Below are 27,899 nucleotides of genomic sequence, written 5' to 3'. Positions count from 1 at the left end.
CCCGGCTCACTGCTCTCTTCCCCCCCCCTCTGCGGCGGTGGCGGGAGGCCGGCTGCAGAGCGTTCCCTGTGCATGCGCAGGGGACGCTCTGTCAGTTTCGGGGGGATTTAAACATCCCCCCGATATTTTTTACAGGGTTTCAGATTTTTGTGCACACCTGGGGACCGCCCCACGTGTGCACAAAACTCTCCCTCCCCCCCCAGGTGCCCCCGGTGCGCGGATTTAGGTATCCGCACACCAGGGGGCGACTTCGGAATTAGATATATAGATATGGAGCAGAGGTCCATTGGTGGCTATTAGCCACAAGGTAACTCTCAGGCTGGGGCAAGTGATGCTCTGTATTCTTGCTGCTTGGGGAGGGGGGCCAACAGTGGGAGGGGCTTCTAGTGTCCTGGCCCCACTGCTGGACCTCCTGATGGCCCCTGGTGTTTTTGGCCACTGTGGGACAGACAGAGTGTTGGACCAGATGGGCCACTAGCCTGATCCAGCGCTGGCTTCTCCCTTATGTTCTCATGACTGATGATGGTGGGCACAGGTACTCAGAAGTCACGCTGGGTTTCACCAAGCAGGATGTCAGCTGTGCTGCCACGATGTCTGTGGGCTTTGGTTCATTTGCTTGGCCAGAGTACCAGCCACTGCTGCATTCCTTCTTTGCCTGCTTTCTTATCAGTGACCTTGTAACTAGCCTGTGTAGTGTCTGCGCATCACGTATCAGTGGGATAGCTTTCGATTCCCAGCTTCGGCTCTTTGGCCTGTGGATGGGGTGTGTGTGTATACGAATACCCTATATCTCATTGTGCTAATAGAATAGGCGCCATTCTTAACAGTGACTATGTTACTGCATCTATAGCTCTGCAATAAAGTATAACCTTTCTAATGAGCGTGTACTCAGTTGTTGGCTGTGGGACCTGACACAGGGGGGACGGGAGACTCGTAAGAAGCTGCCTTATACTGAGCCAGAGCACTGAACCAGCTCATCCAACATTATCGAAAGAAAACCAGGAAAATTGTGGGGGGGGATTTGAATGTTTTTTGCTTTTCCCCCAAAGACTTTTTAAAAGTTTTCCTGACACAAAAACTGGAAATTTGAGAGAACACTGCAAAAAAACTCCTATGATTTGTTTTTTTGGGGGGTCTTTTAGAATGAGTAAAATACTTCTTAAGACGAAAGTTTTTCACAGAGAGAGAGAGAGGGAGAGAGAATGAATCGCATGAAAAAGTCTGACCCATTTCCCCACAGGATCTCGCCCGGTGCTGGTCTGCCCCAGAAAGAGGCTCCGGCCGGGATTGTGTCTGAGGCAGAATTGCTGCTCTGTGCTTTGGGAGGCCGGGCCAGCTGAGGCGAGTGATTGTGTTGGTCATCTGTGGCTGTGTGGAAGGGAGGGGAGGCTCCACACTGCTTGTCAAAGAGATGGGATGCTCCCCCCCCCAAGACAGACTTTTGAAAAAGACTTGGGCTGTGGCTGTGGCGCCGTTGGAAGGACCCCCAGAACTGCCCAATCCCTCCTTTTCCTCAGTCTTCTCTTGCAAGGGAGATGGTGCTCAACATGGCAGACACAGAACACGTGAGGAGGGAAGGGAGTTGCAGCCGAGGATCGGCATAGGGGTGGGTAGTACATAAACACCTAGTTTCTTTACATGAAACGAAGTCCTCGGGGCCAGATGAGCCCGCGTCCAAGGGCTCTAAAAGAACGCACGGGCGTAATTTCTGAGCCTCTGTGCATTGTTTTTGAGAATTCTTGGAGACCAGGTGAGGTGCCAGAAGGCTGGAGATGGGGAAATGTTGTCCCCCTCTTCAAGAAGGGGGGAAAGGAGGATCCGGGTGACTACCGACCCGTCAGCTTGACGCCTGCACCTGAGGAAGTTTTAGAACAAATCATCAGACAGTCCTTGAGCATTTAGAGAGGGTGGCTGTAAGGCTCCACATCATATACTTGTTCACATCCCCCCCCCTCTGCCACGGTAGCTTGCTGGGTGGCCTTGGGCCAGTCACCCCCTCTCAGCCTAGCCTATCTCTTGGGGGGGGGGTTGTTGTGAGAATACAGCGGAGGAGGGGGAGAATATTGTAAGGCACTTCAGGTTCCCATTGCGGAGAATTTGGGGTATAAATGAAATAAATGAAGCAGTTTTGTTTTGTGATCTTCCTTGACCAGGGTTTTTGTTTTGTTTCTGAGAGGTGACCTTTAAGTGCTACAAAAGGCAGCATCTCTTCCTAGTGCTAAGAGCGGTCTGAGGTGGACAGAGTCGGGATATTGGTCTTGGCTGCCTCTGTTCACAGTATTGGCCGATCCTTTCATAAGAACATAAGAGACGCCAATGTTGGATCAGGCCAAAGGCCCATCCAGTCCAACACTCTGTGTCACACAGTGGCCAGAAATACCAGTGCCATCAGGAGGTCCACCAGTGGGGCCAGGACATTAGAAGCCCTCCCACTGTTGACCCCCCCCCCAAGCACCAAGAAGACAGAGCATCACTTGCCCCAGAGCCCCTATCTATACCTTGTGGCTAATAGCCACTGATGGACCTCTGCTCCATATGCTTATCTAATTCCCTTTTGAAGCCGTCCATGCTTGTAGCACCCACCACTTCCTGTGGCAGTGAATTCCATGTGTTAATCACTCTTTGGGTGAAGAAGTACTTCCTTTTATCCGTTCTAACCCGACCGCTCTGCAGTTTCATGGAGTGCCCACGAGTTCTTGTATTGTGAGAAAGGGAGAAAAGTACCTCTTTCTTTACCTGCTCTTTCCCATGCATAATCTTATAAACCTCGATCATGTCACCCCTCAGTCGTCTTTTCTCCAAGCTAAAGAGCCCTAAGCGCTTTAACCTTTCCTCATAGGGAAAGTGTTCCAACCCTTTTATCATTCGAGTTGCCCTTTTCTGCACTTTTTCCAAAGCTATAATATCCTTTTTAAGGTGTGGTGCCCAGAACTGCACACAGTATTCCAAATGAGGTCTCACCATTGATTTATATAGGGGCATTATTATATTGGCTGATCTGTTTTCAATACCCTTCCTAATAATCCCCAGCATAGCATTGGCCTTCTTTATTGCAGTCACACACTGTCTCGACATTTTCAGTGAGTTATCCACTACAACTCCAAGATCTCTCTCTTGCTCAGTCTCTGCCAGTTCAGACCCCATCAATGTGTATTTATATTTAGGATTTTTGGCTCCAATGTGCATCACCTTGCACTTGGCCACATTGAACCCCATTTGCCATGTTGACGCCCACTCGCCCATCCTTGACAGATCCCCTTGGAGTGCCTCACAATCCTCACTGGTTTTCACCACCCTGAACAACTTTGTATCATCCGCAAATTTAGCCACTTCACTGCTTACTCCCATCTCCAAATCATTAATGAACAAGTTAAAAAGCAGTGGACCAAGTACTGATCCCTGCGGTACCCCACTGCTTACCACCCTCCACTGAGAAAATTGCCCACCTACACTCACTCTCTGTTTTCTATGAACTAGCCAGTTTTTGATCCATAAAAGGACTTGTCCTTCTATCCCATGATTTTTGAGCTTACTTAGGAGCCTTTGATGAGGAACTTTATCAAAAGCTTTCTGGAAGTCAAGGTAAATAATATCTATTGGATCCCCCTTGTCCACATGTTTGTTCACCCCCTCAAAGAACACTAACAGGTTAGTGAGACAAGATCTTCCCTTACAGAAACCGTGCTGAGTCTGCCTCAATAGGTTTTGTTCATCTATGTGCCTACTAATTCTTTCCTTAATAATGGTTTCCACCAATTTACCCGGTATCGACGTCAGACTGACTGGCCTGTAATTTCCCGGATCTCCTCTGGAACCCTTTTTAAAGATGGGAGTGACATTAGCTACCTTCCAATCCTCAGGAATGGAGGCAGATTTTAAGGAAAGATTACATATCTTTGTCAGGAGATCCACAAGTTCACATTTGAGTTCTTTCAGAACTCTCGGATGTATGCCATCTGGGCCTGGTGATTTATCAGTTTTTAAGTTGTCTATCAGTTTTAGGACCTCCTCTCTCGTCACCTCAATCTGACTCAGGTCTTTCAACACCCCTCCTGAAATCAGTGGTTCTGGAGTGGGCAAGCACTTCTCATCTTCCACAGTGAAGACAGAGGCAAAAAATGCATTTAGCTTCTCAGCAATTTCCCTATCATCCTTCAATACTCCTTTTACCCCTTGGTCGTCCAAGGGCTGTCTCCAACACTCCCGCCTGTGGTGGCAATGCCCAGGTCGGACTACTGTGACACACAGTCCATAGGGCTGCCTTTGAGGATGGTTTGAGGCTTCGGCTGGGTCAGAACGCAGCATTCTTGAGCCAGTTCCATTGGCCGCCAGCTTCCTTCTGGCCCCGTGCAAAGCACAGGCCCTAATTGGCTTGGGTCTGAGGTCCCCAGTAGACTGCCTGCCTGCCGTCCTGGACCGACTGGCTGGTACTCTGAGGCTGGCCAGGGAAGTCTTACTCTGAGAGACCCCGTTGGAGGGATAGGATCCCTCTCCCCGGGCTTTCTCGGCCACTGTCCCGCATCCCCCCCCCCCGCGCACACACACACACACACACACAGGGGGCGTTTCCTTCCTTACGGGCCTTCCAGCATCCACTGAAAACAGTTTTTTTTAAATCCTGGAGACCTTTTTAGTGCCAGCTGTTTTGTGTGGGTTTCAATACAAGCCAACTCAACTATTTTTTTAAATAGAAAGGTGGGATATAAACTAATAAAACAAAATTATTCTCTAATATTGTAGATACTCATATGAAGATCTTGATACTACTTGTGGTAAATGAGTAAAACCATGTCTAAAAGGCATTTCATTCATTGTGAAATAATTTTCTCCAGGCCAGTTCTGGGCATGGAGCAGGGGTCACTTGGGGGTGTGTGTGTGGCGGGGTAGTTGTGAATTGTTCTGGGGGTTGGACTCGATGACCCTCTAGGTCCCTTCTAACTCTATGATTCCCTTAATCTCCAGTCTTTTTCTGTTGAAAATGTAAACAAACAGTTGGTAGTGGGGGGAACGGCATTAAATTCTTTACTCTGAAACGTTTTACATCCCTGTGCCTTCCCATCTCCCGTTCGTGTGGGAATCTTTATTATGATATTTGTACCACGTCTTTCCTCTTGGCTCAAGAGACTTGTAGTGGCTCAGCTGATGACCCACGTTGCTTTGTTGTTGTATGTTGACTTTAAACTAAGTTGGCAGAGAAGATGGGCCTGGAGGGTGCTTCTCTGCAAATGAATAAGTGTACTGAGCTTGTGGAAACAGGTTGGTAAATAGAACTGGTTTTGGTTCCACTGGCAAAACTGTGAAGCTGCCTTATACTGGAATCAGCCCAGCAGGGCCAATATTGCCTGCAGTCAGAGTAGGGATAGAAAAGAGTCCAGGAGCACCTTAAAGACAGTATCTGTGGTTAGGGTGGGAGTTTTTGTGAGTCACTGCTCACTTCTTCGTTGCCTCCCTTCAGTGGTCAGCCCCGTTTAAACCTGCTGTTGCCCCCGGGGGTTATTTGGATGCTGTTTTGCCCTGGACTTAAATTACCTCGACTCAGACACTGAGGAAATCTAGAGTGGCAGGCCGATGCGGAAAGGACCCTTGTATCCTTAGGTGCTGAAATGCACCTTGGGTTTTAGAGCTGTCTGTCTACAACATGTCCACTTTGTCTTTAAAAGCATGTTACTCATTCAAAAAGGGGAAATATTTCACAGGAGATTTTTTCCAGTCCTCTCCCAAATGTCCAGGTTTTCCATTGGAATTTTCTTTTTTAAGTCTTCAGGGGAAAAAAAGAAGGAAAAGTTTTTTGCCAGGATTCTATACTCTGACTATAAAGAACATCATGAAAGAGTTTCAGCTGTGTAGCCCTGGAATCTTTCTAAGAAGTATGACTTGACATACTGTTAATCAAAGAATGTTAAGAAACACTTCCAATATTTCAAATAAGTTTATGGAATGGTGGGCTATGCTCATAATGTTCTGGATTGCAAGGCTATAGAGGGAATTTCTTCTTATGTTTTCTGTATGCTACCCTTGAGCAATCTTTGAGTAGTATTGGTATTTATATTTTGAGAAATTAAAGAAATATTGTTATTATAAACCATTGTTTGCTTATTAATAAAAGGAACAGCTATGAGATTTTTGTTGTTTATGACAATAGAACCATGGTAATCTTTCCCCCCCTGGATCTGTATGGGAAAGCTAATCCAGATGGCATCGTTTGTATTTCAACAGTTTAGTGAACTAGTAAATTTTATTTACATACTGCTTGTTTGACTGAACTATGAATCAGAATATTATTTTATGGCCCTGTGTGTCTCACTGAATCAGTGTTATGTATTGCCCAACCACATCGGTATTTTGTATACATCCATGTTTGTAAGTAAAATAAAAATGATCTAATTTTCGATTTTGTAATTCCTCTGTGTCAATCTGTGGTGCAGATTGATTTGTAATACTGTGCCTGGTTTTGGTCGCCATATCTCAGAGCAGACATAGCAGTGCTGGAAAAGGGGGCAGCCAGGATGATGAAGGGAGTCTGAGAACGGATGTGAGACGGGGGATCCTGCACCAGACGGGCCGCTAGTCTGATCCAGCAGGGCTCTGTTTAGGTGGTTCATGTTTTAAGTTGTGAATGCCTTCGAAAACCTCCTTAATCAAAAAGCAGTACGGGGATCTTTAAAAAAAAATAAAACCTGTTATACCATGACTGCTATACTTTATTTAGGAGCCTTGAGAAACTGTACACATCTTTTAGGAAGCCCAGGTATATATCATGGCTCTACTTATGCATGTGGTATATCTTGGCTGGCAATACAGAAACTCAAGGAGGTGACACAAGCGGCCTTTGTGGGAGTTGCAGCCGTTTGCACTGAGTGTGTCCGGGTGGCCAGTTCAGAGATGAGTGTCCCGCGTGCCTCTGAGCCGTGTGGTTCTTGCTGTGGCACGGGGCATGGTGGCAGTGAAGGGAAGAAGAAGACCCAAGTGGAGGAGGGAGGCGCAGCTCTTCCCTTCCGGGGTGGTCAGCCCACCCGTCCAGAGGCCCCTTCTGCAGTCCCTTGACACACGGCCCTGTTGGGTTTTTGCCTCCTGCGGGGGCATTCCTCTCTAGAGGCGGCCCGCTCCTTCACTCGGCAAGGCTGGAGCAGGGCACGCATTGCCTCAGCCGCTGGCACTGGCTGCTCTCGTCGCGCATGGCACTGAGGTGCTCTGATGCCCCCGTGCTGTCAGGCCTCAGATGTGCATTTGCATACTACAGTGCTGGCAGTGGGCCTGGCCGGGCAGGAAACCAAAGCCCCATTGTTTCTGGAGTGCCGGGCTGCAGCCTCAAGCGATCGGCCGCATCTCTGAGGACACGAGAGCCCTGCAGATTCAGATCTGTGGTCCACCTAGGCCAGCATCCTGTTTCACAGAGTGGGCCCTGACTGTCCTGGAAGGCCAACAAACACGGCGCAGAGGCCGAGCCTTCCCCTGGTGTTGCCTTGTAGATCTGGTGTACAGAGGTTGACTGCCTCTGAAAGTGGAGGTCCCCTTTAATCACTGTGGCCGGCAGCTGTCAGTAGACCTCTCCCCCGTGGATTTAGCTGGTCCCCCGTCCCCCTTTGCCTCACAGGCAGGGACGAGGGAGGCTCTCCCGTAGGGCTGCCACCACCACCACCACTCCTGGTGTGGGTCTCCCCGGGAGGGCCCAGAGCACCCACCCGGCCCCTAATGTCCACTCTTCCCAGTGGGGGGTGCACTTTATATGTGACCGACTGAGACGTGAGGACTCAGGCAGCATAACAAATAACTTTATTAAAGAGGTCTAATAGCAGTTGGCTTTCAAATAATGTGTAGAATGATGAGAACAGCAAAGGTAGGCAAGCAAACAGATAAAAGAGCCCTGGCGTGTCTGTCTCGGCCATCCCTAGAGGCCTCCGGGCGACTGGCATCCAGCTGACCCCCGCCCCCTTCCAGGGCACCGAGGGTTCCCTCCTCCGCCCCGCAGCAGCCTCCCCCCCCTCCCCGCTCTGCTCCCCAGGAGTGAAGCACTCTGGGCCAGCCCCTTTGTCCCTTCTTCCCAGGCACCGCCCCCTGGCCTCCTCTGCTGGTGCGAGTGTTCCCTCCAAACCCCCTGTTAACCAATCACAGGGCCCAGAAGGTGGCCTGGGGAATGGAGGCCTGGCAGCTACTCTGACACGGGCTTCCCCAGAGCCCCTAGGCCCCACTGGCAGGCCCAGGCTCATCCCTGCACCCCCCCTGCGAAGCCACCCGTGCTGGTGACCCTCCATCCCTGCCGGCCCTGGCCCTGGTGGCGGAGTCCACCATTTCATCGTTGATCTTCTCCCGCTTGTCCATACTGAATCTTTTGGTGTCCTCGAGTGCTTCTACTGCGAGAGAAAAAGGTTTCTGTCCACTTCCTCTACTCGATGTGTAATCCCAAGAACTTCTATCATGCCTTCTCTTTCTCTGACCTTGAGAAGCACCAGCGTTTTCAGCCTTCCCTCGAGAGAAAGGTGTTCCAGTCCTTTGCAGTGGCGCACCTGAGGAAGTCACCTGTGATGCACAGAAGCGCAAGAGGGAGCCGGTGCTGACAGTCACGGTGGGGCATGCCCTGATGATAGCTTCTGGGTTAGACCACCGCAGCGTGCTCTGCATGAGGCTGCCCTTGAAGCCTGCCTAGAAGCCATCGCCGGTGCCCGGTGCTGCAGCCAGAGTGTTGGCTGGGGTGGATTGCAGAGACCATATCACCTCCAGTCTTACTCCATCTACACTGGCTTCCAGTTTGCTGCCAGGCTCAATTCGAGGTGTGGACCTTACCATTCATTCATTTGATTTCAGTTCCACTCTCTGCCATTATTGCGGGGCTCAGAGTGGATCACGACATAGAATAAACAGTTTACAAGACAGTTAAAACATAAATTTAACAGATTCAAGTTCAAATATTTACAATTAATCAGATGGCATATAATGGTACTCTCACAGCCAGTTTGGTGTAGTGGTTAAGTGCGTGGACTCTAATCTGGGAGAACCGGGTTTGATTCCCCACTCCTCCTCCACTTGCACCTGGCTGGATGACCTTGGGCAAGCCGTAGTTCTGGCACAGCTGTTCCTGAAAGAGCAGTTTGTGTCAGAGTTCTCTCAGCCCCACCCACCTCACAGGAGGTGTCCGTTGTGGGGAGGGGAAGGGAAAGGAGTTTGTAAACCTCTCTGAGACTCCAAGTGAAGGGCGGCAGGGTATAAATCCAATCTCCTCCTCCTCCGCCACCGCCGCCCCAGGGGAAGGGAAAAGGGGGGAGAAGGACCAGGAAGAACTAGATGAACACGAATTCTCCTGGCCTCACCTATATGCTTGGTGGTACATCTCCATTTTAGAGGCCCTGCGGAAATGAGCCAAGTCCCACGGAGCCTGGATCTCACTAGGAAGTGCATTCCACCGTGCTGGAGCTACCGCCAAGAAGGCTCTAGCTCTGGTTGAGGCCAGGCAAATATTCCTTGGGCCCCCAGTGTGTTGTTAGTTAAAGAGCATAGAGCTCTTGGGGGGGGGGGGTGCTAGGAGAGGTGCTCCCAAAGATATGTTGATCTCAAGCCGTGACCTGTTAGGCTCTGAATGGCCTGGAATCAACATACCTTAAGGGCCTCCTCCCCCCCCGGAGGTCCTTCCTCGGTTGCCACCTGAAGCTGGATGGGTGGCCATCTGAATCACTAAGCTCCTTTTTAATTTTCTGCTGAATCCCTGAAGGCGCCTCCCCCCACCCCCCCAAAGATGCAGGTGTTTTTGAAGAAGGGCCCTCCCCTCTGAAGCTGAAGGAAAAGTTTTAGGATGGAAATCTGCTAAATGTCCTGCAGCTGCATCAGGAACAGGAGAAGAAATAACAGGAGAAGTTACAGAAGAAGAGAGGGGAGAGTTAGTGGGGGGCAGAAGGAGGTGCTGGGTGTGTGTGTGTGTGTGTCTGGCCAGACAGAAGAAAGCGAGTCCGTAGGGTCCTCAATATGTGGCAGCAAATCCCCAGAATCTGACTTGGCAACCTCTCCCTTAGAATTTCTCTTTTTCCTTACGTTCTAAAGCCCGCACTTTAACATCCCTGGGAAAAAGACTCACAGATCTATGTCTAAGATTTTCTCTTAGTGTCATTTGCAAAGATTTAGAAATAGGCACATTATTATTTAATGATGTTCCCCTTGTCATTGTAGGTAGCTAAAATTCAATTTAATCATGCTCCTCCCACTCCTCATGTTCCCATGAACTGGCCACCTCCCCTCATTTTCAAGTGCATATCTCAGCCAAGCTGCCTTACAATACTTAACAAGTTTATCAACAAGTTATTGCAAATCTTTAAATGCCCCCCCCCTCCAGACCTACTATGCCATTCCAATTCTGAACCATACACATTAATGGAGTACGAACTTTTATTTTACTTCCCTGATTTCCCATTCTGACAGGCAATACACAAATCACAGAAAAGGAAGACAAGACCACAGGGAGGAAAAATAATAAAATGTCCCAGCCCCCCAAGTTCCACTTTCACGAAAACGCCTTCACCCAAGACTTCGCTCTCTAGGAGTGGTTAGCTCCCTTCGAGAGGGGCGGCCTCCAGACGCTTACTGGGAATGACTGACGGGTGCCCCAAGCAGTGGAACAAGAGGCGGGAGTGAGGACTTCCGGTTCATGGTGGCTTGCTCTTGGACACGTCCCATCGACCCTCCGATGGCGATGCACCAAGCTGAGGCAATCAGGAGGGGTCTTGGCTGGTTCCAGACCTCCCACAGAGTCTCTGTAGGAGACTCTCAGCCTGGGGAGCCGGGATAAGCCTCTCCCAAGGTGACGGCTGAGGGATCGAGGCTTGCATGTCCCTGAGAAGTCCTGACACCGTGGAGCCAGTATGGCGATGAGAGCCGACCTCCGGACAAGTGGACAAGAAAATAAGCAAAAAAAACCCCTGGCAATAATCGAACTCGTCTAAAACAGTGAGTTAAACCTCTGTATAAGCGAAGCAGTCTCGGCTTGCTAGATTGACCGGAGAAAGAGCGGCATGTGGGGAAGGGTTGGAGATCCCCCCCCCCCCCCCGAAATGGAGCAGTCTCTAAGCGGTACAAAAAGGAAAGAAGGAACGAAACTAACTGCTCGAGACTTCATTTAAGCTTGAAGGCTATATTTTAAGCCCAAGAACGTGGAATTCAGAAAAAACTTTAATTTAAAACTAAAACTTTTCTTCACTGTAAACAAATGGCTGGGAGGGCGAGGAGAATGGTGGTGGAAAAGAAACTTCCACCAGGAAGTACTACACCAACGACTCCCTGTCAGCCACAGGAAGCGACTGCAGACTTTCTCAATATGCTTGCTGCAGCACTGCACCTTCTGCTGGACCAGATGTCTACAATGAATACCAAGCTGGATTCCGTCCAAAAGCAACTTACCCAAATGGAAAAAAGAGCCAATAAGACAGATAAAAGGATCGAGAAAGTTGAAATAAGGACTACTGATATTAAGCAACAACTAAAAGAAGTTAAGAAAGAAAGAAATACTGATAAAAATCCAACTATTTCAACTTCAGCTCGATAAATCTGTGCATGTTCTACGCTTCCAAGAAGTTCCTGACAGAAGGGAGAAGACATAAAAACAACGATAAGTGGAGTAATAGCTTCAATTTCAGACCTTAAACAGGAGGATCTACAAAGTGACATGGACTTGGCATACTATACTTACCCTGATTTTATAAGAAAAAATAAACTGCCTGGTGAAATTTACATTAAATTCTCAAGGAGAACAATGAGAGACAATGTTTTAAAAGTTACTGTGGGGAAAACACTTAAAATCAACAAAGAAGAAATTAAAATTCTGAAAGACATTCCATTTGAGATCCGGAAATGAAGATGACAGTATAAAGACTTAATTCTTTTCCTACAAGACAAAGCAATAACTTACAGATGGAGCTTCCCAGAAGAAATCGTGTTCAAATACAACGGCAAGAAAGTTAAAATTGACTCTGTCCAAAAGGCCAAAATCTTTTTGAAAAAACAATCGGGCATAGATAATAAGGAGAGGAGCCCAGTGAGGAAGAACCAGATAATTCTTCAAGTGATTCCAGCAGTTCAATGTCAGAGTCTGAGAAAGGAGCAGCAGTGTCCAAAACTCCAAAAGTGAAGAAGAAGCCCAAGAGATAAACAGTTTCCCCACCCCACAAGGATGCCACTATTACAATATTACTTGACTTAAGCATAATTAAACTTTAATCAATAGAAGTTTGATCTCTCTGCTTTTATAATTCTATGTTTATCATAATATCAGTCTTATTGCAGGAGTGATGTATGCATTTGTCAGCTTACAAATATTCTTGTCATAAGTTAGTGATAGGTTTTCCCCCTGTACCTTTAGAATGTAGGCTATAGTTTATAAAATCATTAAAATATTATATAAAAAAAGAGGCGGGAGTGAGAGCTACTTTGTCTCTGCCAGACTTTGCACAACACACCTGACACTTCAATCCCTACGAGCAGTAGCCTGATACTGACAAAGGATTTACCCGTCCGACCCAAAAAGGTACCTGTAGCCGGCTCCTGAAACCTGGTTCCTCGTCACTGGACTTCAAGGTCCGCCCACCGGTGCGCAGGATGCTGCCTCCACCAACAGACTCAAGGCGATAAGGGATAGTCGAAATTAGCTAGGTGCACTTTCCTTAGAGCTTCTGATCCATGGCTCCAGCAGCAAAAATCAAAGTCACCAGCGGGGGGCGCTATGCCCCATGTTGGGCACCACTTTGTTCCACAAAGTTGGATCGTATGTTCCCAAGCCCCCGCCCCCCAAAGAACACATGACTGAAGTCTCGGTGAGGAGAAAGTTCTTTTAGGTATTTTATTGGAAGAAATACCAGAAAACAGGCCAAAATAGCCTGTCAAAAATTAACTGCTTTCTTTTTTTTTTTTTTTTGGTAAACAAATTTTATTTTCTCAGGAATACAACATATAAAACATTTCATTCTATCAATTGTCTACCCCATTCCCAGTTCCTCCCCTCCCTCCAATGGCTTCCCACAATGCTTCCACCCCTGCTCCAAATTACTTCATATCATCAACAATATCAGTTTTTCATCATTACAATCTAAAGATAACATCGTTTGACTAATATTGATCTAAACATATTAAGTTTTGTTTCACATCCCAGTTCTTTTCCAGATAAATTTTGAAATCATTCCATTCTCCAAAAAACTCATCGTCTTCTTTGTTATTCAGTTTTTTTGTAATCTTATCCATTTGTGCCATGAACAGAACTTTTTGTATCCATTCTTCAACCTCTGGTACCTTTTCTGTCTTCCAAAACTGAGCATAAATCATTCTCGCTGTCACTATCAGGTACCAGAGTAAAGTTTTTTTAGTCGTAGTGACTTCTTCCATTTTGAGTCCCAAAAGCAGAATTTCCGGTGCTTTTTTAAAAGAACATTTCAGTATTTTTTGCATTTCATTGTGGACTTTTGTTCAAAAGTCTACAGCTTTCTCACAAGTCCACCACATATGATAAAATGAGCCCTCATGCCTCTTACATTTCCAACATTTGTTTGACATATTTTGATTCATATTTGCAATCTTCTTAGGTGTCATGTACCACCTATACATCATCTTATAACAATTTTCTTTAACATTAGTACATGTCGAGATCTTAATAGAGTTTTTCCACAAATATTCCCAAGTTTCCATATCCACTTCCTTATTCATATTAATAGCCCATTTTAACATTTGTTCTTTAACAGTTTCATCTTCAGTATACCATTTTAACAACACCTTATACATTTTAGAAATATTTTTTCCTCCTCCACTCTCCCATACCTTTTCAATTTCATTTTTTTCCTCTCTAAAACCATAGTTTTTTTTGTCAGATCTAAAAAGATCATAAATCTGCATATATTTCAACCACTCATATTCATATTCAATTTCATTCTGCTTTTTCATTACCCACTCTGTTCCCTCTTTTTTAATTAAATCTCTATATGGCAACCAGTCTCTACCTCGCTGTCTTGAGTAAGATATCAACACTTCTACTGGTACAATCCACAATGGTCTTAAGTCACTCTGGTACTTCTTATATCTTGTCCATACCATATACAAAGCTTTTCTCACCAAGTGAAGTTTAAAAAAACTGTCCATTTTTATCTTGTCATACCATAAATATGCATGCCAGCCAAATCTACAATCATGCCCTTCCAACCCCAACAATCTGTCATTTTCAAGCTTCACCCATTGATCCATCCATGTTAGACAAACCGCTTCATAATATAGTCTAAGATTTGGCATTTGTAGACCTCCTCTTTCTTTGGCATCACAAAGTATTTTCATTTTGATCCTTGGTTTCTTGCCTGCCCAAACAAATTTTGACAACTCTTGTTGCCACTTGGCCAACAAATCCGTTTTATGCAGAATTGGTATTGTTTGGAACAGGAACATCAAACGTGGTAGGACATTCATTTTTATAACTGATATTCTTCCCATCAGTGATAAGTTCATTTTATCCCATTTCTTAAAATCTTGAGTCAGCTTAGTCCATAATTTCTCATAATTATTCTTATATAGGTCTATATTTTTTGCCGTTAATTCAATTCCAAGGTATTTTGTTTTTTTAACTACTTCACATTGTACCAGTTCTTGTAGTTCCACTTGTTTTTGTTTGATCATGTTTTTACATATAAGTTTTGTTTTATTCTTATTTACGTAAAAGCCGGCCAATTCTCCAAACTCCTTTATTTTTTGAAAAAGCAATGTCAATTTTTCTGTTGGGTTTTCCACCATAAACATTACATCGTCTGCAAATGCTCGATATTTGTATTGGTGTCCTTTATGTGTCAAGCCCTTTATTTCTTGATCGTACTGTATTTTTTGTAAAAGTATTTCCAATACCCAGATAAATAATAACGGTGATAACGGACAACCTTGCCTTGTTCCTTTCTGTACTTTGAAGTTATCTGTCAGTTCTTTATTCACATTTATTTTAGCTCTTTGTTCAGAATAGATAGCTTCAATACAATTTCTAAAATGTTGTCCCGCTTCAATCTTTTCCATCATCTGGTGCATAAAATTCCAATTAAGATTGTCAAAAGCTTTTTCTGCATCAACAAACAGAAAAGCTACTTCTTTTTCTGGGTGCTTTTCATAATATTCAATTGCGTCCATTACTATTCTTACATTGTCTCTAATCTGCCTTTTGGGTAAAAAGCCCGCTTGATCTTCAGAAATTACCGTTTGTAAATAGTTTTTCACCCTTTCTGCAATAATTTTTGCAAAGATTTTATAATCGTTGTTCAAAAGAGATATTGGCCTGTAGTTCTTTACATTTGTTGAATCTTGTCCTTCCTTTGGAATCAAAGAAATAATTGCTTCTTTCCATGAGTCCGGCACCTTTTTGTTTTCTCTTATTTCGTTGGTTAAAGCTTCCAGGACCGGGGAAATTTCTTCTTTCATCTTTTTGTAGAATTTCGCTGTAAATCCGTCCGGCCCAGGCGCCTTCCCCAACTTTGTCTCTTCTATTGCCTTCATCACTTCTTCTTTTTGAATTGGACCATTTAATAAATCTTTGTATTCCTTACTTATTTTTGGTAGTGGAATCTCCTTTAAATATGTTTTAATCTTCTCAAGATCAACTCTAGTTGTTTGGAATAGTTTAGCATAATACTTGAAGAAACATCTCTTTATTCCATTAGGATCAACGAACTCTTTTCCATCTTCTATTATTTTGGTTATCATTCTTCTCTCTCTTCTAGCCTTAAGTTGCCAAGCTAAGTATTTTCCCGGTTTGTTCGCCCCTTCAAAAGATTTCTGTTGTAACTTCTTTAAATTCCAATACATTTCCTGATTCCAAGTCTCATTCAGTTGTTCCTTCAGCAACTTTAATTCTTTAATAATTTGCTTTTTTCCAGGCTTCTTTTTTAATTCCTTTTCTTTCTGAGCAATTTTTTCTAACACTTCTGTTTGTTTTTGAAGTTTTTCCTTTTTTTGCTTCACGTTTTGCGAGATGAGAATTCCTCTCATCACCGCTTTATAAGCATCCCATACAATCTGTATCGGTGTTTCTTTATTTAAATTTTGTTGAAAGAATTGTTTCGTTTCTTCCTTTAACATCTCAATTACCGTTTTCTTATCCAACAAGTCTTCATTAATCCTCCACAGAAAGGGTTTTTTCCTTTCTGTGGAACTCCATACCACCGGATTGTGATCTGAATTACATCTTGGCAAAATTTCAGTCTTATGTGTTTTCATTGATAATTCTTCAGACATCCAAATCATATCAATTCTGGAAAAAGAGCAATGTCTATTGGAATAAAAAGTAAAGTCTTTCTGCATCGGGTTCCATTTCCTCCAAACATCTTCTAATTTTTCTTGCTTAACTAATTCAAAAAAATTCTTTGGCAATTTTCCGCTGAATTCGTTGTCCTTTTGTGGTTTTCTGTCTAGACGATCTATTGTCCCATTAAAGTCTCCGGCCATAATAACTTGCTCATAAGTCAATTGTTGTAATTGGTCAGTTATATCCTTAAAAAATTTTTCCTTTGCTCCATTGGGTGCGTACACGTTGATCAACAATGTTTTTTTCTGCTGAATCATTAATTCCACACCCACGTATCTGCCATCTATGTCCTTAAAAATTTCTGTAGGTTGTAACTCCTTCTTCACATATGTCACAACTCCTTTTTTCTTGTTTGAGGCCGCAGAACAAAATTCAATTCCAAATAAAGCATTCTTTAAATATTTTATATCCTGTTTTCTAATATGTGTTTCTTGCAAGCATATCACGTTGCATTTCTGTTTCTGTATCCAATGATTGATTCTTTTCCTCTTGTTTGGTGAATTTAATCCATTAACATTCCATGACAACAATTTGTACTCCATTATGCGTTTTATTTTAAAGTTCTCCAAAGACGTCCGCATTGTCCGCCTTAAATTTATAAAAGTCCATCATCGATCTGATCTGAATCCTCCCACCTTGATACGTAAAGGATAAACCTTGTGGAATCTCCCATCTATATCTGATGCTCAAAGCTCTGAGTTTGTCCGCCAAGGATTTATACCTTTTCCTGTCTTGCAGTATTGTTCTTGGGAGTTCTCTCATCACCATAATTTTGTTTCCCTCTATTACAAAAGGGACGTTGAATTGCTTCTTGAATATCTCCTCTGTTATTGATCTTGTTACAAATTGTACAATTACATCCCTTGGTAAATTCTTCTTTTCTGCAATTCTGGAGTTCACTCTATAAATCAAATCAAAGTCTGAGTCCATTGACCCTTGGTTTAAGTTCTGGGTCTGAGTCGGCTCTTTTCTTGCCTCTCCTGGTCTCCGTCTTGGCGATTTCTTTCCAATTCACAGATTCGCAAAATAAAGCACTCTTCTAGATGATAAGATTTAGTCCTCCATGCCTCTCTGTTTACGCTTTCCAAAGACCCTTAGAAATATATTAAAAAAGCAAATTTAGTTGAAGTCCTCCTCAAAATGTCGGGCGCAACTTCTCTATGGTAATTTCATGTAGAGTAGGTCAAATTGATACTTTGCAGGCCCTTCCTTCCGCATACAACTCACTTCCGGTCCGGCACCTTTAAAAGTTCCACTGTCTTCCTTTCGCTAATGCCCGTCTAGGAATTCAACTTCCTGGATGTTTCACACGGACCTCTTTCTTTGTGACACCAGCCTGCTCTTCCCACGCTATTGTTCGTGAGTTTCGATTTTACAGTTGCGCACACGGCTCCATCTTCACCACAGGAATGTTAAACAATAAGCGTTTTTACAGTTTTTAAAGGCTTCAATCAACTTTTTTCTCTCCGGAATCGGATTTCTGGGATTTACTATTCATTTTCCGCTCAACCGCTTAATTCAAATTGACTCCAAACTCAGTTCAGGTAAGCGGCACGTTTTTGTTATCTAGCACGTTCAAAACGGGTTTCGCATTGTTTCTTTTAACTCACAGTTGTTGTCCTTCTTCAAAGAAGTCTGCTGACGAAGAATTTATGCCGGTAATCCGGCTCGATCGGCCACTATAGAGTTGCTTGGCACTTGCCTTCTTCGTGGGAGGAGGTCAAAGCCCAATTCAGCTTCTTCCGAAGCTGGATTACGCCAACCTCACACTCCCTCTAGGGCGCTGCTGCCTGCTTGTCCCCCCCCCTCGCTGGGGAGTGATGCGTTGGGCTGTGTATTGCCCAAACTGTCGAAAGTGGCCGTTGCTCGCTTCGCACGATCACGAAACGCTTCAGTCCTCCATCTTAGCCAGATCGGAAGCCAAAAATTAACTGCTTTCTGACCAATCTAAGGAAGTACATGCAGTTTTATCCCCGAAATGACATAGGCAAAACATAACATACAAAAATCATAATTGGTGACACATGGCAGAGCATCATTTGAGTAGGCACATGTTCATTGGTCAGTTACAGCAAAAGGTGTGACTACATGATATCTTAAATGTTTATTTAACGTAACCCTATTCAAGTTTACCCAAGGATTCTCTACGCCCAAGCAAAATGTGTAGTTTTCAGATAAGAAACTAAAGCCCTTATTGACCCAGACGCTGCAGAGTTTTACCCTAAACAACTAAAACCATCAACTCCATACTTTGAATAAAAAGTCAAGCAAATACCTCTGTTGAAAATCCCATCCTCCACTTTACCCTCAGTGCTACACTTAAGACCTATTAGAACTTCCAGTCAGCAAACACAGCTATTCCATCCAAACAACTTCTTGTCTGCTGTCATCAGCTAAAAAGATGCTCTAACCTACAAAGAGGCCTCACAACTTAACAAACTCTTATTAAATCCTAATAAAATCTTAATATCACAATTTATAAAACCAGAAAAAACATAAGTATCTGAATAATTTGAATTAAAATCATTATATATTCCCATTCATGCTACAGTTGTGACACCAAAACTTGGAACTTCCTCGTCAGGGAGGCTCATCTCCCTCCCTCCGTCTGTCTCTGTCTCTCTGTTTTTCACCAGCAGGTGAAGACCTTTTTGTTTCCTCTAGCACACCCCCAGACAAATGCGCACACACACACGAGCTGGACCCCGGCAGGGAAGTCAGTACCTCAGCACCCCTTCCTCGTTTTTGTCATCTTCTGTCCCCTTCTGAAGTAGAGAAGGCGCACGCGTTTAAGCCATCTGAGAGCTCAGAAGTTTTAATGGTTTGGCTGCTTAGTTTTGACCTCCACCTGGTCTTGACACCCTGGCTAGGAACTGACTGAGGAAAACGTGTGGCTTGTGAAGTCTCTCCTGGGTAGATTGTCCTTAAACATACCCTGGGTGAGAAACAAGCCCTTTGTCTGAGAGTTAGCAAAGTCTGACTTGGTAACCACCCACCCCTTTTAATTTTTTCCCCCTTGACTGTCGGCTGTGTGCGGTGTGTGCTGCCTCTGCTTTGACTCGCTGGGCATTGAGTCTGCCCAGTGTCCCTTGGCTGTTTGGGATCGAGCGGAGAGAGGTCTCTGCCAGCACCTGGGACCCCCCGAGACTCCCGAAATGGAGATGCCGGGGCCTGGAGCCGGGGCCTTCTTCGTGCAAGCCTGTGAGCCGTGGCCCCCCAGCTGCCCCCAGCTGGCGGTGTTTCCTAGGCTGCCCTCAGCTGGTTCCCCTCGGCCCATTTCAGAGTGAAAGGAATACATGTGGCGGCAGCAGTGCTGAAATCTCTGCATTGTAGAAGCTACACTAAAAGCATCTGCTCTGTCCACAGGGAAGGGGTCCTACGGGAGCCCCCTTGGGTGCTTGGTGACCGTAGCTACAAAGGACAATAATCGATGGCAGCGCGAGGATACTAGAGAGATCTGGAGTGGAACATTTTGGTGGTTCCAGCTCCACAGGCCAGACAAATCTGCCTTGCTTCTTTGTGTTCTCGGCCAGGAAGGATTCTGCCTGTGGGCTTGGCCAGACTACTGGAAGCTTCCTACTTTGCCTGGCATTACGAAGGTAGACCTGGTGAGACCCTGGCTGGACGTGCCTCACTGGAAAGAGAAGGCCGAAGTGTGTGGTGGTCTGATCTCCTTTGCTTGTCTTTTCGTCTGCAGGGAGTGGGGACGGCCAAGGGCAGATACTCCAGCGCTTTCCAGAGAAGGACTGGGAGGACAACCCTTTCCCTCAGGGCATTGAGCTGGTGAGTAGTCTGTGGGACGTGTGATGGGGGGTGGGGGGCGGGTGGCCGAAGCTTTCCCACTGCAGAGCCCCTTTGTGCGCCATCCCAGCACAAGCAGGAGAATGGGAAAGGTGTGCCCTTAGGCAAATGGATCCCGCACACAGAGCGGGGTCTTCTTGCGTCATTCATTCTCAGGGTTTCAAGTCTGCATCTCAGTCTCTGCATCCTCCTCTGGAGCTTCTGTGCTGACTGTTACCTTTCCTGATCCAGAGAGTCCCTCCTCAGCCACACTCCTCCCAGTGCAGCACAGTCCTGTAGGCATGAGCGTCTCAGAGCACGAGACGGGCACATCTCCGCCTCTCACCCGGTGGCGACTCGCTCCTGTTACCAGACGACTTCTCAGTCCGTGGGGTTGCCTCTCCCAGTCTGGTGTTGTGGTGAAGTGCGCGGACTCTCATCTGGAAGAACCGGGTTTGATTCCCCACTCCTCCTCCACTCGCACCTGGCTGGATGACCTTGGGCAGGCCGTAGTTCTGATAAGATCTGTCCTTGAAAAAAAGAGCAGTTTCTGTCAAGAGCTCTCTCAGCCCCACCCACCTCACAGGGGAAGGGAAAGGAGTTTGTAAGCCGCTCTGAGACTCCTTCGGGTAGAGAAGGGCAAGGGGTATCAATCCAATCTCTTCCCCCCCCCCCAGCACTGCTGGGCCTTAGGCAGCCCTGGAGGGTGCGTCTGGAGGAAGGGGAAGGGCTTCCCTCTCTGCCTTCCTGCCCCCTCCTCCGCAGAAGGCCCAGCCGCTCGGAGACCACCCGGGCACCCGGGAGAGAACAAGCTGGTTGTGAAGGAAGGGCAGTCCAGCCCCTCCCCTCCCCTCTCACTGTCTGCAGCTTGCTCTTTCCCTCAGTGGCTGCCCTGGGGATGGCGTTGCTTTCTCTTCTCTGTGTGGCTGACAGTGCAGAGGCGTTGGGGGGCAGGGGCAGGGGCGTGTGGGTGGTGCCTAAAGAACAGTGAGGTACGTGGCGGGCAGGCCGCAAGGGGAAGTGGATCCCAAAGTCAAGGTGCCACCACTGGAGGAGCCCTGTATCTTGGCACCACCCACCTCACCTCGACAGGGAGGAGTCACGGGGAGCAGAGGGCCTCCACGGAAAGGATCTTAGCTGGGGGCCTAGGCAGGAAGGGAGGAGGCAGTCCTTTGCGTACGCGCTTTCAAATGCAGCCTTCCATGCATATGCAGCGTGTTATAGAACTTAACTGGGATGCAGTCAGAGCAGGGGTCGCTGCAGCGATCGAGGCCGAGGCCTTCTTCCCCTGGTGTTGCCTTCTGGCACGGGCATGCAGAGGGGTCTATGACCTCTGGGTACTGCAGCCCCTGGCGTGGCGGGCTTTTCTTGGACAGCTGGGCCGCTTCATTGGGCCTCAGTGGCTTACAGTCATCTGTACAAATAGGACCAGGCTGAACAGAGCCAGCTGTGGCATCTGAGCCGAGGTGGACGGGAGCAGTTGTGTCCGCAGAATGCCTGGCAGGTGAGTCACGGCAGGTCTGCAGGTCTTCTGGTTGACATCCTCCGGGATGCGGTAGAAGAGCCCCCTGACGACCTGGGAAACCCTGCCAAAGGAGAGTGTGTGGATGCAGTGTTGGTGGCCAAGCAAGTGGGCTTCCGTTGAGGTGGGCTTGGTAGCGCACGCTCACCCATGTTTCGTGGCGTTCCCTTTGCATTTTGCCTCCCCCGCTCCCTAGCCCGTCTCCCTAGCCAAAGGGTGTTCCTGGCTCCTCTGGAGGAGGCCGTGGGGGTCCCCGTCCCCCATCCAGGCCATCTCTGCGTGTCACAGGCCAGCCAGGGCTGGGGCAGGAGCCCAGGGGTGTCACTCACTTGCTCACACGCGATAAAATCCCTGGGAGACGCCGGATGCCTCAGCCCGCCCAGCCCTTCGCCGTCACAAAGGTTCTGGTAATTTGTGTACCTGGAACTCCCCAGGAAGTGGTCCGTGGCAGAGGCAGGGCGGGAACCCCCCACCACCACCACCACCACCACCACCGTTGCCTTGTCAGCAGCCAGCCAGGGGAAGAGTCTCTCCATAGGCGTGGGGATCAGGATGTTCTCCGAGAGCCCCATGGTTGTCATGGCAGCCATGAAGTCATGAGCTGTTTCTGTTAGGACAACCTCCGTATGATTGCTGAATCCCCCGAGGACAATAAACCTCAGGGGGGGGGGCTCCATGCGAAATCTGAGGCTGTCGGGGAGGTGGCTGGGCCACATGGTGGGTGAAACAGAATCCGCGTTCTGTCTCAGGTCCCCGCAGTGTCAGGTTCATACATTCGAAACGGGGGCTCTGACCAGCGCCACTGTGGCCCAATGTGCTGTGGCCACTCCCCTTTCCGTTCGCCGCTTGCAGTGGCGGGAAGCTTGGACTGGGGGAGAGAGAGCAGCCCCCCCCTCTCCACACCCGCCCAGGCTCTGCAGGACACCCTCAGGGTCAGCTTCCTCATCCAGTCTTGAATCTGGGGTGTGGGGGCGGGGGCATTATCGTAAACCGACTTTTGTACCCAAGTGCTGCTTGTGACCCCAGTACAGGGTGTGTTCCGGGATAGCAGCTTAGTCTTTGGAGGGAGGGTGGCCGGGTCCAGAAGTCGGGGGGGGGGCGGGTCTCTCGCACAAGTGCCTTAGGAGCTCTCAGGACACAGGAGGGTAGAGGAGGAGGAGGAGGAGGAGGAGGTGGTGTCTCAGAGCGGCTGACAAACTCCTCTCCCTTCCCCTCCCCACAACAGACAGACACCCTGTGAGGTGGGTGGGGCTGAGAGAGCTCTTGACAGAGACTGCTCTTTTTCAAGGACAGCTCTTGTCAGAACTAGGGCTTGCCAGGTGCGAGTGGAGGGGGGGAATCGAACCCGGCTCTCCCAGATTAGACTCCGCGCACTTAACCATGACACCAAACTGGTAGGATCCAAGGAGTTGTGGGGTGGGGCGTCTGGGAAGGTTAACAGGGTAGGTTAAAAGGAGTCCAAATTGTTCAGCATCCAAAACCTTTGTAAATTAAGCTAGTTACTGTCATTTGCTTAAGTGGTGTACAATTCTTGATCCTCATGGGATGGAAGAAAATGTGTTCCCACACACCCCCTCCCTGTGGTTCGTGTCCTCTAGTGTGTTGCCTCTCTTACCAAGGGCAGAAGGTGCAGTTTTGAAACGCTGAGCGCTGGCTAGAGACACTCCAAGCAAAGGTCTCTCTCTCTATATTTGTTTTATTTAAGCAAGGCCCAGTTCTCAGAGTTTATCTGACAAGATGAAACAGCAAGATGCTGTATCAACTTGACACACAATACACATCTATTTCAATAACTATAGATAGTAAACACATACACAAAAATTGAACATGCAGACACAGTTTCCCACCCAACAAAACATGCAACCCAGCAAAGAGATCTCTTTGGGTTGACCTCCAATTCCCCAGGAGTGTCTGGAGTTTCAGAAGCCAACGAAAATCTGTTGGAGCCCTAGCCGTATTTATACCCAAAGATCTGTGACAGATGCTCGCTCCCCCTCCCTCCCTCCCTCTTGGGACTGACACTCAGTCTCACCTCCGCCTCCCGCGTCGCCACGACAGCCCCGTTCCCCCAGATGCTCGCTCAGTGTGTGATGTGGTAGCTAAAGAGGCAGATGTGATTTTGGGCTGTATCAACAGAAGTATAGTGTCCCAGATCATGCAAAGAAGAAGAAGAGAAGAGATTGGAGTTATGCCCCATGGCCCTTCACTACCCAAAGGTCTCTCAGAGCGGCTGACAAACTCCTTTCCCTTCCCCTCCCCACAACAGACGGACACCCTTCTGTGAGGCAGGCGGGGCTGCTGAGGGAGCTCTTGGTAGAAACTGCTCTTGCTCAAGGACAGCTCTTATCAGAACTACAGCTTGCCCAAGGTCATCCAGCCAGGTGCAAGTGAAGGAGGAGTGGGGAATCAAACCCGGTTCTCCCAGATTAGAGTCCGCACACTTAACCACTACACCAAACTGGCTCTCAGATCATTGATAAAAGTGATGGTATCGCTTTACTCTGCTCTGGTTAGACCTCACTTAGAGTATTGTGTTCAGTTTTGGGCACCACAATTTAAGGAGGATCTAGACAAGCTGGAACGTGTCCAGAGGAGGGCAACGAGGATGGCGCGGGGTCTGGAGACCCAGTCCTCTGAGGAAAGGCTGAAAGGGCTGGGTCTGTTTAGCCTGGAGAGGAGACGACTGAGAGGGGGGATAGGATAACCATCTTCAGGTACTTGAAGGGCTGTCATTATAGAAGGTGGTGTGGAGGTAGAATCATCGAACCACAGAGAGTTGGAGGGGGCCATACAGACCATCTAGGCCAGGGGTGGCCAAACTTGCTTAACATAACAGCCACACAGAATAAACATCAAATGTTTGAGAGGAGGGCAACCACATCACACTGACTGCTCGTATTTAGTTTACAGTCCACCCTTACCCCAAGATCTCTTTCGCATACACTACTCCCTAGAAACGTATCCCCCATCCAGTATTTGTGCTTGACATTTTTGTGGCCCAGATGTAATACTGTGCATTTATCTGTGTTGAATTGCATCCTGTTCACAACTGCCCACTTCTCCAGAGTATTCAGGTCTCCTTGAATTTTAACTCTATCTTCTTGGATGTTTGCTACTCCTCCCAACTTGGGATCATCAGCAAATGTAATGAGTAGCCCTTCTACCCCTTCATCCAGATCATTGATAAAAATATTGAAAAGTACTGGGGCCAAAACCGAGCCCTGAGGCACCCCACTGGACACCTCCCTCCAATCTGATGAAACGCCACTGACCACCACTCTTTGTGTGTGGTCCTCTAACCAGTTCCCTATCCACCGAACTGTCCTATAGTCCAGTCCACAGTCTTCCAGTTTTCCCATCAGAATGTCATGGGGAACCTTATCAAAAGCTTTACTGAAATCCAGGTAAATCACATCAACAGAGTTCCCACGATCCAGTAAGCTCGTCACACGATCAAAGAAGGAAATCAGGTTGGTCTGACAAGATCTGTTGGGGACGAAACCACGCTGACTTCCCCGGATCACTAAGTGGTCCTTCAGATGCTTACAGATTGATCCCTTTAAAATCTGCTCTAATATCTTCCCAGCAGCAGAAGTCAGACTGACTGGCCTGTAGTTTCCCGAGTCATCCTTCTTCCCTTTCTTAAAGATGGGGATAACATTTGCTCTCCTCCAATCTTGTGGCACATCCCCAGTCCTCCAGGAAGCCTTGAAGATGATGGACAGAGGCTCTGCGAGTTCATTAGAAAGCTCTTTGAGCACTCTTGGGTGCACACCATCTGGCCTAGATGTGCAGTATTCAGTGCAGTGCAGCTGAACGCTTTCCCTGTGAGGAAAGGTTAAGGCGCTTAGGGCTCTTTAGCTTGGAGAAACGACGACTGAGGGGTGACATGATTGAGGTTTATAAGATTATGAATGGGAAAGAGCAGGTAGAGAAGGAGGTACTTTTCTCCCTTTCTCACAATACAAGAACTCGTGGGCACTCCATGAAATTGCTGAGCGGTCAGGTTAGAACGGATAAGAGGAAGTACTTCTTCACCCAAAGAGTGATTAACACTTGGAATTCACTGCCACAGGAAGTGGTGGCGGCTACAAGCATGGACGGCTTCAAAAGGGAATTAGATAAGCATATGGAGCAGAGGTCCATCAGTGGCTATTAGCCACAAGGTATAGATAGGGACTCTGGGGCAAGTGATGCTCTGCTATTTTTGTGCTGGGGGGGGGTCAACAGTGGGAGGGTTTCTAATGTCCTGGCCCCACTGGTGGACCTCCTGATGGCAACTGGTATTTCTGGCCACTGTGTGATACAGAGTGTTTGACTGGATGGCCCTTTGGCCTGATCCAACATTGGCATCTCTTATGTTCTTATGTTCTTATGATTCTGTAAACTTGGGCAGAGAATGAGAGGGAGGGTAGGAAAAGTTGCCTCAGTGCTTAGTTCTTGTGGCTCTTTCTTAGACGCCCAGAGAAGTGCTGATCGCCACTTTGGGGTCAGGAAGCCATTTTTCTTCAGGCCAGTTTGGCTGGAGATCCTGGAGGGTTTTTTTGTGCCTTGGGGAAGCTAACTGTCAGGAAGTTCTTCCTAATGTTTTGCTGAAAACTCTTCTGATTTAATTTCAACCCGTTGGGTTCTGGTCCGACCTTCTGGGGCAACAGAAAACAACTCCGCACCATCCTCTATATGACAGCCCTATAAGTACTTGAAGATGGTGATCATATCCCCTCTCAGGAGTTTCCTCTCCAAACTAAACGTGCCCAGCTCCTTCAACCTTTCCTCATAGGACGGTCTCCAGACCCCTCACCCTCTTCGTTGCCCTCCTCTGGACACATTCCAGCTTGTCTATATCTTTCTTAAACTGTGGTGCCCAAAACTGAACACACTACTCTAGGTGAGGTCTAACCAGAGCAGAGCAAAGTGATACCATCACTTTGCAAGATCTGGACACTGTATGTCTGTTGATACAGCCCAAAATCCATTTGCCTTTTTAGCTACTGCATCACACTGCTGACTCATGATCAGTGTATGGTCTGCTAAAACCCCTAGATCAGGGGTGTCGAACTCATTTGTTCTGAGGGCCAGATCTGACATAAACAAGACCTTGTTGGGCCGGACCATGTGTGTCATAAAAGGTAATGCCAGGTAGTGGAGTTATAAACTTTATAAAAGACACAGACAAACACAATTAAAGATTTTTAAAACTTTAAATAACATCTTTCCAGTGAGTTCGACACCCCTACCCTAAATCCTTTTTGCACATACTACTGTCAAGACAAGTCTCCCCCATCCTATAATTATGCTTTTGATTTTCCCTACCTAAATGCAGAACTTTACATTTTTCCCCACTGAAATTCATTTTATTTGTTTTATCCCAGTCTTCCAGCCTGTCAAGATCATCCTGTTCCTGACTCTGGTCTTCTACCGTATTTGCTGCTGCCCCTCCCAATTTAGTATCATCTGCAAATGTAATAAGCGTTCCCTCTATCCCTTCATCCAAATCATTGATAAAGATGTTGGGTTAGGGTTAGATGGTGCACTCCACTTGATCCTTTGAGGCACTCCACTTGTCACTCCTCTCCAAGAGGGTGAGGAACCATTCACAAGCACTCTTTGGGTGCCATCTGTCAACCAGTTACAGAACTGATTCAGTCAAGTTCAACCCAGGCGGAAGGCTAGCTTCAAACTCTTATAGGTTTCTAATCAAAACTACTTAAAGGGGGTACTAGTGCCTTACACTGTGCTTGGGAAGGGGATTTGGGTTCAGAAATACAAGCAGAAGATTCTGAGAACCTCAGGGAGACATATGGCTTTAAATCCATTCCTGCAACAGTAAGAGAAACACCCTTGATGGTCTTGCACAGGTCGTCTCACTCTGGGAAAACTTAAATATACGTATTATAACTTCTTTGTGATGTGGGAGATGGCCTAAAATAGCATAGGTGCATGATTCAACATGAGATGGAGCTTTAAAAAAAAGTATACGATGAGGGAAATTTATTTTCAACATATTGTTAAAATAGCTGATCTAAAATTGACTTCATTAAATTTATTTATTATTTAAAACATTTTAATGTTGCCTTTTCAGACTGTCAGGTGGAAAATTAAATAATAAAAATCTGGACAAAATGTTGTCAGTGGTCCCCCGTATTTCCCAATTTTTCCATTGTAAAAATTGAAAAAATCCCCAGATTTTTTTTATGCTGTACATTGTGAGTGTGAAAATGCTTGCCTTAAGAATCATTCATTCTAAGAGAAAAGTATTTCACAGTAATCCCCCCCCCCCCACTGCGGCTAGACAAGTGCGCACAC

General features: G+C 46.8%; 1 protein-coding gene across 1 annotated transcript in view; it reads left to right on the top strand.

Moving 5' to 3' along the window:
- Positions 1 to 27,899, top strand: part of SBF1 (SET binding factor 1) — a 105,243-nt gene that overhangs the window by 20,781 nt on the left and 56,563 nt on the right. Inside the window, exons 2-3 of the mRNA XM_015415507.1 lie at positions 19,825 to 19,899; positions 19,989 to 20,074. Coding sequence (XP_015270993.1) covers positions 19,825 to 19,899; positions 19,989 to 20,074 — 161 coding nt within the window. The remainder of the gene's footprint in view (positions 1 to 19,824; positions 19,900 to 19,988; positions 20,075 to 27,899) is intronic.

Source organism: Gekko japonicus, unplaced genomic scaffold (assembly GCF_001447785.1).
Source record: "Gekko japonicus isolate JY-2015 unplaced genomic scaffold, Gekko_japonicus_V1.1 scaffold1667, whole genome shotgun sequence".
NCBI classification, from domain to species: domain Eukaryota; kingdom Metazoa; phylum Chordata; class Lepidosauria; order Squamata; family Gekkonidae; genus Gekko; species Gekko japonicus.
The sequence above is the reverse complement of the archived record's forward strand: the minus strand, read 5'-3'. Positions and strand labels throughout refer to the sequence as shown.